The following is a 16,777-nucleotide window of genomic DNA, read 5'->3' on the forward strand; positions in this document are numbered from 1 at the left end:
GCTTGAAGCTTCACAGCATTGGGGGCCTTACAGATGGACAGATCAATATGGTTGATATGACAAAACCATATCATATGGTTCCTGCTTTTGTTCCTGCCTAACACTTACTTGTAGGGTTAAACAGGGCATAGAGCTGCTCACTGCATTGAACAAATAATGTCTTTTACTGTTTATTTATTTTTGAGAGTGAGAGAGAGAGAGAGAGAGAGCAAGTAGAGGAAGAGCAGAGAGAGAGAGAGAGAGAGAGAGAGAGAGAGACAGAATGTGAAGCAGGATCCAGGCTCTGAGCTGTCAGCCCAGAGCCCGACGTGCGGTTTGAACTCAGAAACTGTGAGTTCATGACCTGAGCCGAAGTCAGACGCTTAACCGACTGAGCCACCCAGGCACCCCACAAATAATGTATTTTAAAACATGCTTTCAGAGAGTTGATTTTTTTTCTCTAGATTCTAAATGGCTGCTTTGAGATGCCTCAAGCAAACAGGCTAACTCACACTGGGTAAAATATCTGCATTTGGTGTGTAACAGCATAAACAGATTATACAATCCAACAGGGATAATACAAGGTAATCCACGTTATAAAATTTAAATTACATACAATTTTTCATACATAAAACCTATTTTATAATATGAATAAATATGTACTTTTATATTATAACCATATATTTTTATATTTAAGAAACAAAGTAAAAGCATTTCATAAACTATCCTGAAAAACAGCTCATTGCTCAGCTTTAGGGCATGTCTGTGTGTGTATATTTACTTTTGTACTTAAAAATCATATAAATGTAACAACAAAAGGTAGATATTGCCACTGTCTTACAAGTGTTTAAGTTCGACAACGTTCTTAATGTTAATCTTGTCAATTCTACCTTTATACAATAAATATAATTGCTTACACTCATTATTTAAAAAAACAAACATGCTCTGATAATATTTGCTACAAATAGTGGAACAGATGAATTTGGCTTTGATGCTTTCAAAGGAGTACGGTCAAATGTATTCAATATTTTAGTCATGTGTCTTTGTTTTGTCCTAAGTTTTTTTTTTTTTTTTTTTTTTATGTAAAGAGTCTGCTTCTTCAAGCAATTTAAAGAGAACACAGAAATAAGTAGAAATTTGATATTTTTCAAATCATTGATCTCAATTTTTAGGTATTTAGGGTTTGTAATATATTAAGCAATCTGGATATCCTTAGGATTTTGTTAAAAAAAAACCAAGCTAACATTTATGCACACTTTGCTATTTATCTACTTTTGCCATATATATACATATATGTATATATATATATGTATATATATGTATGTGTATATATATATATATTTATAAATGGGAGCTTATCTTCATTCTATAAATATATATTTTGCCATATATATATTTATAATTGGGAACTTCCTTTCATTCTATAAAAAGAAGACGTATAAATCATGCCAGGTAGAATATGGATATTTCCCTTTTATTTTTAATAATCTTTAAATTTTATTGTTAAGCATTACCTAACCTCATGAGATTTTAGAATGCCTTTTTGTTTTTATGCTTCAAAGTAGCTGCTAAAGCTCAGGGTTGTACTGATCCACAGAATGTCTGAAAACTTCAGCATTTGAGGTCTCTAGGACTCCTGTCTGACACAGAGTGCAGGAGTAAAGGAGACCCTGAGGCCAGTGGAAACCGTGCGGGGGAGTATCTAATGTCACATGGCCATCGGCTATCTTTCTCCTGACAAGGTCTCTCTGAGAGTCAGTCAAGCACGTCAACTAGTACCTTCTGGAGGCAGGGCAGAGGCGAAAGGCCCCCAGAGCCAGCACATCATCATAGCTGTGATCCTGACCAAGCTCTTTTCCGGCTGTGAAATCCCAGGTATGATGAGGTATTGCAGCCAGCGAGGTTGGGTGACCCGTGCCTGTTTGCTATGGGAAAGCTGTGGACAAAGTTGGGAGGCCTTTGGACTGTTGCCCCAAGAACTGACTCCTGGATCCGTGTTAATCCATATTGAACGTTAACTTTATTCTGCAAGCGAGAAAACGAGTATGAGAATGAGTTGGGTCGAAATATTTCCTATGCTGATATGATTTTTTTAATCCTTAGATATTTTAAAGAATATTTAATCCTTTTCCAGACAAATAAATCTGTGGGGCTTTTTTCTCTTATCTCCTAAACTGATTGGCAAGTCCCTCTTCTTTCATTAAGTGTCGTAAAAAAGTTTAATGCTTTGACAGTATGATTACTTTTCTATCAAAATAAACCCAGGTTTCTACTTATAAATTTATTTTCTTATTTTATTATACAGATATTTAATTAAAATACAATTAAACAAAAGTTTGTTAGCTTGGAAGACGACCTTATGACAAGATTTACCTTATAATTTGCCACTTTGGTAGAGAGAATCTTTTTCTGAAAAACTAATGACAATCTGTTTATACATTTTATCATTATTTGATGATTGTTCAGGTTCACTGACATCTGAAAGTAATTAAATGGGGAAATATTAAGATATTTTCAAAACCCAAGAGTCAGATCTATTTAGGAAGAACAGTTATCTGGTTGTTTACACATGTATCAAAATATTCTTTTGGGAAAAACGCTTTCTCACTTGTAATCCCTATGTATATAAATATTTTTCTAGGAGAAAGAGATTATTAGGTATGTTTTAGAAAGTATTATTTATATAAGCAAAGGGTAGGTGAAGGATCATATTTTGGGTCCATATAAATATGCTCCATGTAATATAGATACTTGAACTAAATATATATTTATTGTATAGTTATAACGTATAATATGTTATATTTATATCTATATTTGATCTAGACTACATTTAATATATTGTATATGTATTTACTTATATATATTTATTTTAACTCAAGAGTACCATTTACTAGCCTTCTGACCTTGAGAATACTGTTTATGCTCCCAGAGCCTCAGTTTTCCACATCTACAAATAAGAGCACCACTGTGCAGCACTGTTGTTAGAAGGACAAGTTATGCCTCCCTCATTTAATGTAGTCCTAACCTCCCTTTCCTTGAATCTCATGGTCTCTGCATTTTCCTAACACTGTAAAACGGAGTCAAGAACCACCGATTATGAAGTTCAAGGGATAATGTGAATGAATGAGCAGACTCGGACATAAGCAAGGTGGCACGGTTTTTGTCCAATTGGTGTGTGTGTGTGTGTGTGTGTGTGTCCTTACTAAGCAGGAGCTTAGTATATTTGGTGTCAATATATTTGCCATTTGGGCATTGCCATAACCCAGACACTAAGTGGTGAAAGATGAATTTTCAAATGATGATATAAATGTAGATTTTTAGGTGAGGCTGGAATATATCCTTTTTAAAAATTTGGCAATGAATTCAGTTATTTTAAACACAGCAAGAGCTTAACATAACAAGCTTGTAAGCATAGTGGACCATTATTAACCATCTGTTAAAAGGTAGTACAAAGAAAAACTGAAATAAAGTTTTTCCTAATATTCGCAGATAAACATTTACTTTGCTTATGTCAGATGAACATGCTTACCATTCATGCAGCTGTCCCTGTTACTTCATGATGAATACTGTCATTTTTTGTGCCTCATGGACTATTGCGTAGGAATTGAGCCGTGTTTTTTGACTGCAGCCCTCAGAAATGAGCGAGGAGAGAGTAACATACACAGAGCTGAAATCAGTCCATTCAAGGCAACAGGACAAAAGACGTCCAATGGTTAAAAGGAGAGGTAAAGGTTTTTAGTTTGTTTTCCTGATATCTGAAAACACCACGATGTCAAGTAAAAACTAGTGAAATCGTGATAATGGTGTCTGTACATATTTGATACTCTCTGTCTGGTGCTCAATATGTCAATGGGTGTATTTATTTATTTATTTTTTTTTCTTTTTTAAAAATTTTTTTTTTTCAACGTTTATTTATTTTTGGGACAGAGAGAGACAGAGCATGAACGGGGGAGGGGCAGAGAGAGGGAGACACAGAATCGGAAACAGGCTCCAGGCTCCGAGCCATCAGCCCAGAGCCTGACGCGGGGCTCGAACACACGGACCGCGAGATCGTGACCTGGCTGAAGTCGGACGCTCAACCGACTGCGCCACCCAGGCGCCCCAATGGGTGTATTTAAATGTAATAAGCGATGAGATTTGTGACCACCGTAAATAGCGCTATTCATTTTAAATTCCAGAATGCGATTCCATTTTGTTCTAATTCCGAGGACCTTGCTGTGCTCAATGCTTACTGTATATTTTGCTCTCTGATTTTGGACAGGATTTCCATGGCATATCGTTGCATTAACCCTGGGATTTCTATGTTTATGCCTCCTGCTGGGGATCACAGGCTTAGGATATATGTGTGAGTATCAGGCACACACATTTCACAAGAACAATGAGCCAGACTGATAAAGGAAATGCTGTAACTACTGAAACTCTACGGAAACTTTAGAAACTATGGAGCCCTATAGAAATGGTAGTAATCATGATGCTGTTGATGATAATATTGGCGATGTGATTTTATTATTTTGCTACCACTTAACCTTTCTACCATGCAAACTAGTGTATGTCATAGCTGTGTTGGCACAAAATTTTGTACCTTGAGGCCTACATATATTATATATATTTTCCTCCTTATATTTTGTATGGGGGGAGTTTTTCCACGTGAACAGAGAATTGGAAAAATCTTGATTTGAATTTTATATTCCTTACCATGGTGCAACACTGCTTAAAACATAGAGGGATAAAAAGCTTATTTGTTTTCTCTATCAGTTTTTATATATTCCGTGTCAATTTTTAAAACAAATGTGTATGCAACACTTGTTTTTAATATGAGTTTCCTGATGGTTATTATTCTTTGTTACATTCTGTGAGCAACAATTTTGAGTATCTTCTCTGGCGCAAGAAACAGGGATTTTAAAAAGTCAGCTCTTAATAAGCTCAGTTTAAAGGGGACTTTTTTTTTTATAAGAAGCAGTTTAAAATGAAATATTATTAGTGCTGGGATACTGGCGTGAAGGTATCAGGTGGATGGCATATTCTATGCTGAGGTCAAGAAAGCTTTCCTGTAGGAGATAATAACTGATATGAGGTAAAGGATAGGTGGAGTTTAAACAGGACACTCAGGGTAGAAAAGTCTCATCCAGGCAGAAAACAACATGAACCACAGAACATATTGATGTCCCAGGGAATTACAGCTTCCGGACAAATAAAAGAAGTAGCTAGAAATGGGTTTGACAGTCAAACCCATTTCTAACTACTTCTTTTATTTGTCCGGAAGCTGTATAATGTTAATATCATGTTAAGATATATTAGATTTGTTCTCAAACAAAAGAAACTTGGAAGATTTGGGATTTGGGAAAGGTCAATCTGAATCGACTGGAAAGTGCATGGGGGACAAAATAGGAGAATGTTTCAGGATTAAGGGTTAGTTAGAATGACTGAATTAGTGCCATGAAAGAAGTAAAGAAGGATTAGGGTCCATACATGAGAAATATTTAAAATGTAGAATTGCTAAAATGTACATTTGTTTGAGTGTGTGAGGGGAAAAAGTGAATCAGTGATACATTTGGCATGATGTTCATACATCTTGGCAAATATATTCCATTAAATGTTATAGAAAAATACAAGAACAGAAGGCTGTGATTTGGGATGTGTATGCATGTGTGTGTGTGTGTGGGGGGGTGCATGCGTGCGAATAATGGTGAAGAGTGAGGTGCTTGTGACATATCAGTGGAGATGACCAGAAAGAATGAGATTGGTCTGTGTCTGCTAGAGTGAGCTTTGGCGGAAGACACAGATCATCAGCATGTACAGGGTAGAATTAAAGGTCTGGAGATCAAGAGAGACGCCTAGATTAGAGACATGAATTGTGGATTCACCAATTAATGTACAAGTCTGGGAAAAGATAGCAGAGGAAAGCAGAAGCTATACCACGCTCTACCTTGTGAAACCAGGGAGAGTAGATTATGCTAGAAGAACAAGGGTGAGGCGGGGGATCTCAGGGTAAATCAACATTTAGAATTAGGTAGAAGATGAGTAAACGGTGGCAAGCAATGATGCTTAGTTAAACAAGTAGGAGGGGATCCAAAACATTATGGTATCATGGAGAGAAGGCAAAGGTAGCCAAGGGTTCCAACTAGTACTGGAGGATCAGGTATTATAATGGCTAGAGATATGCTTATTAAATTTGGCAAGAGAGAGGCCGAAATGATATTTTTAGAGTAGCTCCAGTGGGATAGTGGGCATGGTCAAAGCCTGACTGTAATGGCTAAAACTCATTCACACCTTAGGAAGCAGAGACAGAGAATACAGTGAATACAGATCAGTGAATTCGGAGATCAGTGAATACAGAAAAGTATTTATTTTAATTGTGGCTAAGCGAAACATTTACCAAGCCCTGAAAGTATGTGGATCTATATGATCTCGAGCGTTGTTAAAGGCAGTATAACCTGATACAAACAGCGAGTTTGGTACTGTCTTCTACAGCTCAACATGATTCAGTAATTCTCACCCTAAGTGTATATCCAACAGATATACTTGCACATACACAGAAATGAACTTCTACAGGACAGTTTGTAGCAGTGCTATTCACAATGTCGAACATGTCACAACTACTCAAAAGATCATTAATGGGAGAGTAAATGAGATCTCTGCAATTGATTTGCCAATGGAATTTATGTGACAGTCAAGACAATGACAATGGTATCCAACAATATGCATGAATTTTAGCAAGAGCCTATGAAATGGAAAAACAAAGCAAGAGCACAAAAGTTTGTGCATGTCACGATACACTTTTATAAGATGCAACAGTGCAAAACAAATACAATAAATAGTAATATTTCAGGAAATACACAAAGAGGCAATAACACTATATATAAAATGTATGAAGGGAGTAATTGAAATGTGCATTAGTTACAGCATGTGAGAGAAGTAGGGAGATGAGATGAAATGGCTATCAAAGTAAATAAATGTGATGGTGAAGGTCCTGGCTACAATTTGGGGCAGCTAACAACTTGCTAAGGAAGAACAGCCAGTTCTGAAAGCAATGTGGTAAGTGTCTCATGAATGAAGGAATGTGAACAATCTTCTGTTAGCACCCAATCTGAGAGTAAAGAAAAGAACTCTGTTACAAATAATATGTAAAGAAAGGACAGGAACTTTGTGGGAAAGCTGACTTGAGATGATCATATGCAAGAGAAGGGAACCATGAGAAGGAAACTTTGGAGGGTTCAAGAGAGAAAATGACATCAGGAGATGAAGACCACCAAAGATTCGGTACGGGATGAAATCCAGAGCAGGGGTGAGAGTTTCACACTTGTTCGATGCGAAGCACATTTTTTTCTGGGGTAGAGTGAGAGGTACCTGTGTATCTATAGGAGGAGGTGCAGGAACGTGAGGAGAAGGTATCCTTGCTGGTGACTGTTTCCATGTGAAGGAGCAGATGAGGCCATCTGGTCAGAGAGAGGGAGAGTCAAGGAGGTGCTCCAGATAATTTAGGCAAAGTATAAATACTTGAAATAGCTGTTGAATTGAGAAAAGAGTGTGATTCAAGAAGTATACTGTGTTATAATAGGTGAAATGGTGAAGAAAATCTAAACGTTGGTCAGCATTAGTTTGTATGTGTATAATTTTGTGATTTTTTTTGTCATTTGAGTTTCAGAACCTTGAGGGGAGATGAGATGGTGAATGTCAAGTGTGCTCCAAAATTGGCTATTTTATGTATTAAAAAAATATTTTTTTAAAAATTTTTCGAGGAGTCTCCCCACTCAATTTGGCCTGACCTCATAACCCTGAGATCAAGAGTGGCTTGCTCAATGCAGTGTTAGCCACGAGCTCCAGTGAAGCTGGCTATTTTTAGATGTGCATAAAGACTATGCTGCAAGCTTCTTGGAGGTCCTGCCAAAATTAGTTCTGTACTACGTGTCCTTGGATGGACAAAAAAGGAAGGACAAGGGAATTGATTGGTCCCAAGAAATTTTAGTATTTAGGTACAGGAGGTCTTAATGTGGGAGGCGGGGGGGTTAAATGGTTTTTATTTATGGTTGAGAGAAAGAGATAGAGAGAGCACAAGAGAGGTGGGGGGTGGACCCAGGGAGAGGGGAACAGAGGATCTGAAGTGACCTCTGTGCCGACAACAGTGAGCCAGACACGGGGCCGAACTCATGATCTGTGAGATCAAGACTTGAGCCCAGGTCAGATGCTTAACCACCTGAGCCATCCAGGGGCCCCTTAAGGTGTCTTTTCAATTCAGATCCAGTATATGAACACTGGAATGGATGACTGAGTTGAACAGGGGTTATATTTATTGCAGTGGAGTACATCAGGAGACTGTGCAAATGATGGAGTTTTACAAGTAGACGTTGCATTTCTTCAGTGATGGGTGGTAGAGAGCTGGAAATGATGAATCCTAGCTGCCTAGCAAATCCTTAAGGGATCTTTCTTTTCGTGTTTGTACACTTAAAGAGCCATATACTGCCTGATTTTACACTTTTTTATGTGTGAGTTTGGAGAAGATACTGCCAATTCGCTCAGAGATTTTTCACTTACTTTTTGCATGTTAGAAGTCGCCATGTGTGCTCTTCCTCTATGTATATTCAGTGAATTAATTATAAGCTTGTACTAGAGGAGAGTCAAATCCCTGGTGTTTAGCTTCCTGTGCAGATACTACATGCTAAATAAAATACTGGCTACTTCATTTCACCAACTTTGTAATCATCATTTGAAGAGTAGTTGGGATAGAAACTAAAAGTACATTTCACTTCCTGTTTACATCTCTGTTTTATAAAAGTTGATTCATCTCTCACGCACTTCCAAAATAATGTATAGCAAGTTATAATTTTATTTAAAAATCTGTTTTATGTTCTGACACTTCAACATATCGTAACCTGGCAGTTTCTCTGATCGTATGTTCATTTAGTCAGCGCCACTCACTGTGCCTTTTAGAATTAGAGTAAGTGATTATAATAAAATGATCTATTGCATTCATTCAAGACCTTAATTTTGTAATATGAATTGAAGTTTCTCACAGGTGTTCTGGAGAAATCGGGCAAGATATGAAAGAACCAGAAGACAAGAATGCTTCCTTAGCAGAGGTTGAAGATCGCTTAATTTTACTACCCACTACAGGTATGTACTGAATGATCATACTGAGAGTTTACGGTTGTTTCCTCCATGAAATTATCTCATTCTCTTCCATTTTAATATATCATTTTAAAACTTTACATTGTATTTTGTCAAGCCCTTTAATTTTTGTCACTTTTATTTTTTTTTTAATTTAAAAAAAATTTTTTTTTTCAACGTTTTTTATTTATTTTTGGGACAGAGAGAGACAGAGCATGAACGGGGGAGGGGCAGAGAGAGAGGGAGACACAGAATCGGAAACAGGCTCCAGGCTCCGAGCTGTCAGCACAGAGCCTGACGCGGGGCTCGAACTCACGGACTGTGAGATCGTGACCTGGCTGAAGTCGGCCGCTTAACCGACTGCGCCTCCCAGGCGCCCCTTTTGTCACTTTTAAAAATTAAATCTATTTTCTTTCTTCTAGCTAATTGAACTCTTGACTTTCACAAAGTCATGTTGATTTGATTGAGTAATTTCTGCTTGTGGATGAATTTTCCCCAGGATAGATCTCTTGGAATTAATACCACCCTCTTATATTCACTTAGGTGGATTTCTCCCGAAGGGAGAACTGCTTCCTATTGGAGCAGTGTATCTGTACTTGGGAAGTCAGGATTTCTGAGTGTCATGTTAACGATGGTCTGATGTGTGTCAGTCTCTGGCTCCACAATTTGGCCCCAAAGCTATTCTCAACATGAGGCTTTTGGGACACAGGAAAACCACCTATTTTTTAGTCATCCAGTCTGATGTAAGGAAGATATGTAGAGAGAAAGCGTTGGTCTCTAAGCGGTGTTGTGGTTGAGGATCATGTGGCTTTTGTTTTCAAGATAAAGATCATGACACATTACTTTTTCAAAACAAATTATTAAATCCCAGCTGGTTAACATATAGTCTGGTAATTCATTCAGGAGTAGAATTTAGGAATTCATCACTTACATACAACACCAGTGCTCATCCCAACAAGTGCCCTCCTTAATGCGCATCACCCATTTGGCCCTCCCCTTGCCCAACACCCCTCCAGGAACCCTCAGCTTGTTCTCTATATTGAAGAGTCTCCTATGGTGCGTCCCTTTATGTTTTTAGCTTATTTTTCCTTATCTTCCCCTGTTTATCTGTTTGGTTTCTTAAATTCCACATATGAATGAAATCTTATATTTCTCTTTGACTGATTTTGCTTAGCACGATACACTCTACTTGCACCTACATTGTTGCAAATGCAAGACTTCATTCCTTCTGATGGCTGAGTGATATTCCATTGTAGAATATACTGTTTTTACCCATTCATCGGTGATGGCCATTTGGGCTCTTTCCATGATTTAGCTATTACTGATACTGGTGCAATAAACATTGGGGTGCATGTGACACTTCAAATTAGCATTTGTGTGTCCTTTGGCCAATTGCCTAGTAGTGCCATTAGAAAGTAGTTTCTAATTATAGGGTAGCTCTATGTTTCATTTTTTGAGAAATAGCCATGCTGTTTTTCAGAGTGACTGCACCTGCTTGCATTTCCACCAGCAGTGCAAAAATGCTCCCTTTTTTCCACATCCTTGCCAACATCTGTTCTTGCCCGAATTGTTCACTTTAGCTATTCTAGCAGGTGTGAGGTGGTATCTCACTGTGGTTTTGATTTATTTCCCTGATGATGAGTGATGTGGAGCATCTTTTCATGTGTCTGTAGGCCATGTGGATGTCTCCTTTGGAAAAGTGTCTGTTCATGTCTTTTGTCCCTTTCTTCATTGGATTATTTGCCTTTTGAGTGTTGAGTTCCATAAGTTCTTTATAGATTTTGGATACTAATCCTTTATCTGATATGTCATTTGCAAATATTTTCTTCCATTCTGTCGGTTACCTTTTCGTTTTGCTGATTGTTTCCTTCGTGGTGCAGAAGCTTTTTATCTTGATGAGGTCCCAATAGTTCGTTTTTGCTTTTGTTTCTCTTGCCCCTGAAGACATGTCTTCATGTAAGTAAGAAGTTCCTGTGGGTGAGGGCCAAGAGATTGCTGTCTGTTTTCTACTCTAGGATTTAGATGGTTTTGACATTTAGATCTGTCATCCATTTTGAGTTGTTTTTGTGTATGGCATAAGAATGTGGTCCACGTTCATTCTTCTACATGTTGCTGTCCAGTTCTCCCAACACCATTTGCTGAAGAGACTGTCTTCTTTCCATTGGATATTGTTTCCTGCTTGGTCAAAGATTAGCTGGCTGTACATTTGTGGGTCCATTTCTGGGTTCTCCGTTCTGTTCCATTGATCTATGTGTCTACTTTTGTGCCAGTACCATACTGTTTTGGTCAAAACAGCTTTGTAAAACAGCTTGATCCAGGATTGTGATTTGTCCAGCTTTGGTTTTCTTTTTTAACATTCATTTGGCTATTCAGTGTCTTTTGTGGTTCCGTACAAATTTTGGGTTTGTTCTAGCTCTGTGAAGAATGCTGGTGTTATTTTGATAGAAATTGCATCGAATGTGTAGATTGCTTTGGGTAGTGTCAGCATTTTAACAATGTTTGTTTTCCAATCCATGAGCATGGAATGAAGACGATGACACATTTCAAGGAAACTGGTACTGCCGTGGAAAAAGCTGTTACCACTTTTCAAAAGAGGAGAAAACTTGGGAGAGGAGCATGGTGTCATGCCAAGATCTGCAGTCTAGTCTCCTGAAGATTGATACTAAAGAGGAGCAAGTATGTCTACTTTCCTAAACCTGATGTAAATGCTTTGAGTATGCAAAGCATGTCTGGGGTTCAGATAATTGTTTCAACTTCCTCCAATATTATTTGGCATGTTGTTTTGAAGCACTTTGTTAACTGGCGCAGATTTCTCTGTGGAAGAGACATAGGTGTAATAGTGACCACGAAGAACCATTGATTTAAATCAAGAAGAACAGCTCTTCTGGGCATGTCATGCATGGAATGATTTTCAGTCTTTAGTATTGTATATATTGCATCTTAACACTTAGTATGCTTCAGACATCTCAGCATTATCTTCTCAGGGCTAATACAGGGCAAAAGAACAACTGCTTCAAGGGTATGAGCTCATTGTACTGAGTTCTATTGTTCCTTCATCAGTATATGGGAGGGATTCAACTTCAAAGGAAAGATGAGTCTCCCTTCATGGCCATGGGAAAAGAGGTTGAAAAATGAAGAGGTTGAATGTAGCTAGAATGATTCTTTTTTTTTAAAATTATGTTTTTTAACATTTATTCACTTTGTAAGAGACAGAGAGAGACAGAGTGCGAGTGGGATTGGGGCAGAGAGAGAGGAAGACAGTATCTGAAGCAGGCTCCGCACAGAGCCCGACGTGGGCCTCATACTCACATACCGTGTGATCATGACCTGGGCCAAAATCAGACACTCAACCGATGGAGTCACCCAGGCACCCTGGAATGATTCTTTGGAAATGATTTTTTTCCTTTTGCTTATAATCCAGAATGACATAGAAAGCCTTTCTTTTTTAGAAGAGAAAATGTAGATCACATTTGCCATTACTTTTAATATTTGGCAATATGAAGTCAGTAGAATGGATTCTGTGGGGTTCCTTCTAATGATTCCATAAATATTCCATGTAGGCACTGAGTTCTAGTTACACGATATTTAGCAGTGATATTTCTATTAGTGTCTTTTGAAGGATGAGTTAAAAGCCCTATGTTTTCAAAAAACAAAACAAAATAAAACCCAAACCAGGCCAATACTCAGGGGCATGTGGTTGGCCCAGTTGTTGGGCCATGTGCCTCTTGCTCTGTGAGTTCAATCCCACATTGCATGTAAAGTTAATCTAAAAAAAAAAGCAAAGAAACAAAGAAAAAGAGCCCTGTGTTTCTTGTTTATAAAATTCTTATTAAAATAATGATATGAATATGAATGATTCACTCATAAGTATGAGAAACAAATGAAGTACACATTAGCACATTGGTTCAAGCAAATTTTAAAAATCCAGGACCAATAATCCAGGACCTAATAATCCAGGACCTAAAAATCCAGGACCTAGTAAGTACCTCGATTAATTTCAACCTCAGCTGTTATCAGTCAACTTCCAAATGGTTGGAGTTTTCTTCTTTCACAAATTAAGTTTATTTTTAATCCGTATTTCCCCTGTCATTTCCAATTCAGTGTTCTTCAGTTTCAGTCCTGCCATTGAAGTTTATGGACTTCAGAGTTTCAATGAACCTTCTTATACTTATCCCTGTTTTTCCAGGAACTATCTAGAGCCTTTGAAGTTCCCTGAGACTTTTGCCATTGTTTAGAGCAAAATCTGAGTTTCATATTCTAGCACCTCATTTGATGAGAACTTGGCTCTCAGTATCTGAACTGGGCTGTTGATACACTCTCTGAACTGGAGATTAGCTTTGCTACAGAACAGCATTACTCTTACACTGATGGTTTAGGATTTCCCATGTTTTGCTGCTTTACCAACCCAGGAGTGTAATGACAGCAGGGGCTTAAGTCTATTGTTACTGAAAACTGAAATTGGCTTTGATACCTATGCATACCCCTAGCATCTAGCAAAATTATGTGAGTGAAAGAATCAAGGAACATTTAACATCAGTGTTGATTTGGAGACTTAGAAATGATAACATCTATTTTGGTCACACTTCTATAATTCCCATTCGTTTTCCTTAGGCACTAACTATACACTCCTCAAATTTTTCTGATACAATGTAATTACTATGAAGAGATATTGATGCATGTGTGTGTTTTTGGGTGCCGTTGTGTTAGAGAGAGAGAGAGAGAGAGGCTGAGAGAGATTCAATTACATTGCTTATAGCAAAGGATATTAATTTGTTACTTTCCATTCAATATGCCAATTGGAATAATGATTACAAAGAACTTACAGAATTTTTATGGTAGAGATATTTTAGACACTGCATGCATTATTCAGTGCCCACACTGTTAACACAGACTGTATGATATCCACTGCATACAGAAGGAAAATTCTCAAGGAAGTTTTATTTCCTGAGGTGTGTAGAGCAAATTAATGGGATACACAGTTTGACTGCTTGTAGCTCTAGTCTCTTATTTTCACTGCTGTATAATATTCCCCAGTGTGGCTAAGAATCTCTAGAAGATGGAAGTTTGCATTGTTTCCACCTTTTGTAGTTAGGAATAGTCCTTCATGAATCATTCTTAGACGTGTCTCAGTGCAAAACTCTCTTGTGTGTCTTCACTTCTCTTGATCACAAATCATCCTAGGAGTGAAATCATTGGGGACAGGCTTCCTAAAGGTCCATTTTCATGCGATAATTTAAAATTACATTTCAAAATGATTTTAGCAACATTTTGAAAGATGGATTTGATATCAACCATCCCACAAACTTGGTGCTGTTATTTTTAATTTCTGCCAATTCAATACTAGTAAAATATATCCTGGTGGCTTTGATTTGAATTTTCCTGATCTCTAGTGAGCTTGGCATCTTTCTCTATTTCTTGGCTATACTCCCCATTTATTTGAAATATGTTCTCATTTGTTGTGCCTTTTTTTCTTATTGTGTAATCTTTTCCCTTGTTTATTTCTAGAAATACGTATTTGTTCTGTAAATTACTGCATATATCTCCAGACGAGGCTTGTCTTTTCACATGCTTTTTTTTTTCTTAATTTTTTTAACGTTTATTTATTTTTGAGACAGAGAGAGACAGAGCATGAATGGGGGAGCGGCAGAGAGAGAGGGAGACACACAATCGGAAGCAGGCTCCAGGCTCGGAGCCATCAGCCCAGAGCCCGACGCAGGGCTCGAACTCACGGAGCACCAGATCATGACCTGAGCTGAAGTCGGACGCTTAACCGACTGAGCCACCCAGGCGCCCCGTCTTTTCACATGCTTTAAGGTGTCTTAGGATGAGGAAAAGTTCCTGATTTTGCCATCATATTTATCTATCTACTTTATCGTATGGGAAGATTTGTTTATTTCTAAGTCCATCCTGCCCCTTTGCTGATATCTTGGATCCAGTCACAGAGACTTGAGTGATTCCTTCATTGAAGCATTTCCATTCCTATGTCTTCTCTACCCCATGGAGAAATGAGCCTGCCACTTCCATTTATCATAAGAGTGTTTGAAGATAAAAGTGCCCAGTATTTTATTGATGAGTCCTCTGTGGGTAAGATGTTTTCACTGATGCTGTGAATAATACTAATAATTCCAATTTTCTCACAGGTCCTTATTCAATCAAAAATAAAACACAATCATTGGATTGGATTAAGTAGGGTTCAAGAAGGCAGGTATCCCTGGCAATGGCTGGATGGCTCACCCCTATCTCAGAAGCTGTAAGTTTTCATTTCATGGCCTTTCTCCCTTTACTGCTCAGTAACGGAGTGGTAGATTATTGGTGAAGAAGAGGAACAGATCCTTGGGGACTTAGGGAATATCGTTCATTCCATTTGATCTTGCTTCTTAGATTGGCAACCGAATGCAAATCTGAGACCTCACTAGACCCAAAGAGCATGGTGTATTCCATGTTCTTTAATGGAAAGTCCTGCCAAACCTAGTGAAATGGCATTTTGCTTTTGTATCTTGTATGTCCTATGATACAAGCATGTCCACAGATATGGTTGCAGGAAATGGTAAAAAGATAATGAGGAGAGGAAAGTGGCTACAGCCAGCCTCCTCTGTACATGAAATTTGTACCTGTTTGCTTGGTATCATTCGAGAACAACAACAAAATAGCTTTTTCAAAAGGAGTCATTTAGTAATCTTGCAACTCTAATGTGGTATTTAATATCTTTCATGCTATTATTTAGCACAATTCCCCAAGAATTACTGCTAGCCCTGTTTCATTAATAAATCACATGGATTTGTCATTTGATGCTACGAAAGTAGTTTAGAAAATGAAGAAAAGTGATCCGTTGTAAATAAATCCAGATAACTGGCGGACAGTATGGGAAACATGGGCTAGTTAACATGCTGTTTATTGATGGCCCACAATGTGCCAGGCACCCTTCTAGTCACGGAAGGTATAGTGGTGAATGAAACATGCTACAGTGTTCTGCCGTTGTGGATAGTACATTCCAATGCAGGCTTGATGGAGCTCTTGGTGATGAGCGACGACAATCTCAATGTGCCAAGTGAATTACATGGCTCATTAGGGGGTGATATATGCTATGGAGTTATGTGAAATCTTTCCTTTTTGCTACAGTGCAAAGTGTCTTTTGTGTATGAAGGTAAGAGGGAGAGATTTCACTGCTTTCAGTGGAGTGGTCAGGACAGACTCCATGAGAAATGAAGTTCGTACAGCATGTTGAATGAGCAGGGCATGTGGATTAGCTGATACAAATGCATCCCAGCAATAGGAGTGTCCTTAGCATTCCTGAGGAAATAGCAAGAGGGCCTGGGATGCTGGAGCAAGGGGAACGAGGTGGGAGAAAAGTAGGTCAGAGAGGGAATGACGGTGAGAGCATGTGGGGATCAGAAAAATGTAAGACCTTGGATTGGTTCATGAGGGTCATGAGAAGATATTAGAGGGCTTTAAGCGGAGGAGGGACAAAGTCTGGCTTCTGCTTTGGAGATGCACTCTGGACAGTCTGTTGAACTGAGATGGCCAAGTGGCCAGATTCTACACTTGTTTCAAAGATGTGTGTGAGACGGACAAGTCAGGGATGGTGTCAGGTTTTTGGTCCAGGAGTGGTAAGAATGACGTTCCCATTAACGTTAATAGGGCATATTTGGAATTCAGTTTTAGATACAATGGTAGTAAAACTGTTAAGCATTTA

The 16,777-nt window shown here is 38.2% G+C and overlaps 1 protein-coding gene across 2 annotated transcripts; it reads left to right on the forward strand.

Annotated features, from left to right (window-relative positions):
* The first annotated feature begins 1,446 nt into the window (after positions 1-1,446).
* On the forward strand, positions 1,447-15,605 carry LOC131520000 (C-type lectin domain family 1 member B-like). Of its 2 annotated transcripts, none has more exons than XM_058743677.1 (5): positions 1,447-1,854; positions 4,241-4,324; positions 8,983-9,090; positions 11,603-11,760; positions 15,225-15,605. In XM_058743677.1, exons 1-5 carry the CDS (start codon positions 1,692-1,694, stop codon positions 15,336-15,338), a joined length of 627 nt encoding a protein of 208 aa, XP_058599660.1. In that variant the 5' UTR covers positions 1,447-1,691; the 3' UTR covers positions 15,339-15,605. The 2 variants fall into 2 exon arrangements, with proteins under 2 accessions (XP_058599660.1, XP_058599661.1); XM_058743678.1 differs by lacking the exon at positions 1,447-1,854 and adding an exon at positions 3,280-3,704.
* The last annotated feature ends 1,172 nt before the right edge of the window (positions 15,606-16,777 follow it).

The sequence above is a fragment of the Neofelis nebulosa genome, chromosome 8 (genome assembly GCF_028018385.1).
Source record: "Neofelis nebulosa isolate mNeoNeb1 chromosome 8, mNeoNeb1.pri, whole genome shotgun sequence".
Lineage (NCBI taxonomy): Eukaryota > Metazoa > Chordata > Mammalia > Carnivora > Felidae > Neofelis > Neofelis nebulosa.

Bases quoted from the DNA above. Each gene is read 5' to 3' on its own strand.
- LOC131520000 (XM_058743677.1), top strand. From the start codon at position 1,692: ATGGCCATCGGCTATCTTTCTCCTGACAAGGTCTCTCTGAGAGTCAGT. The intron at 9,091-11,602 runs GTATGTACTGAA...CCAATCCATGAG, and splicing joins AATTTTACTACCCACTACAG to CATGGAATGAAGACGATGAC. The intron at 11,761-15,224 runs GTATGTCTACTT...ATTTTCTCACAG, and splicing joins TTGATACTAAAGAGGAGCAA to GTCCTTATTCAATCAAAAAT.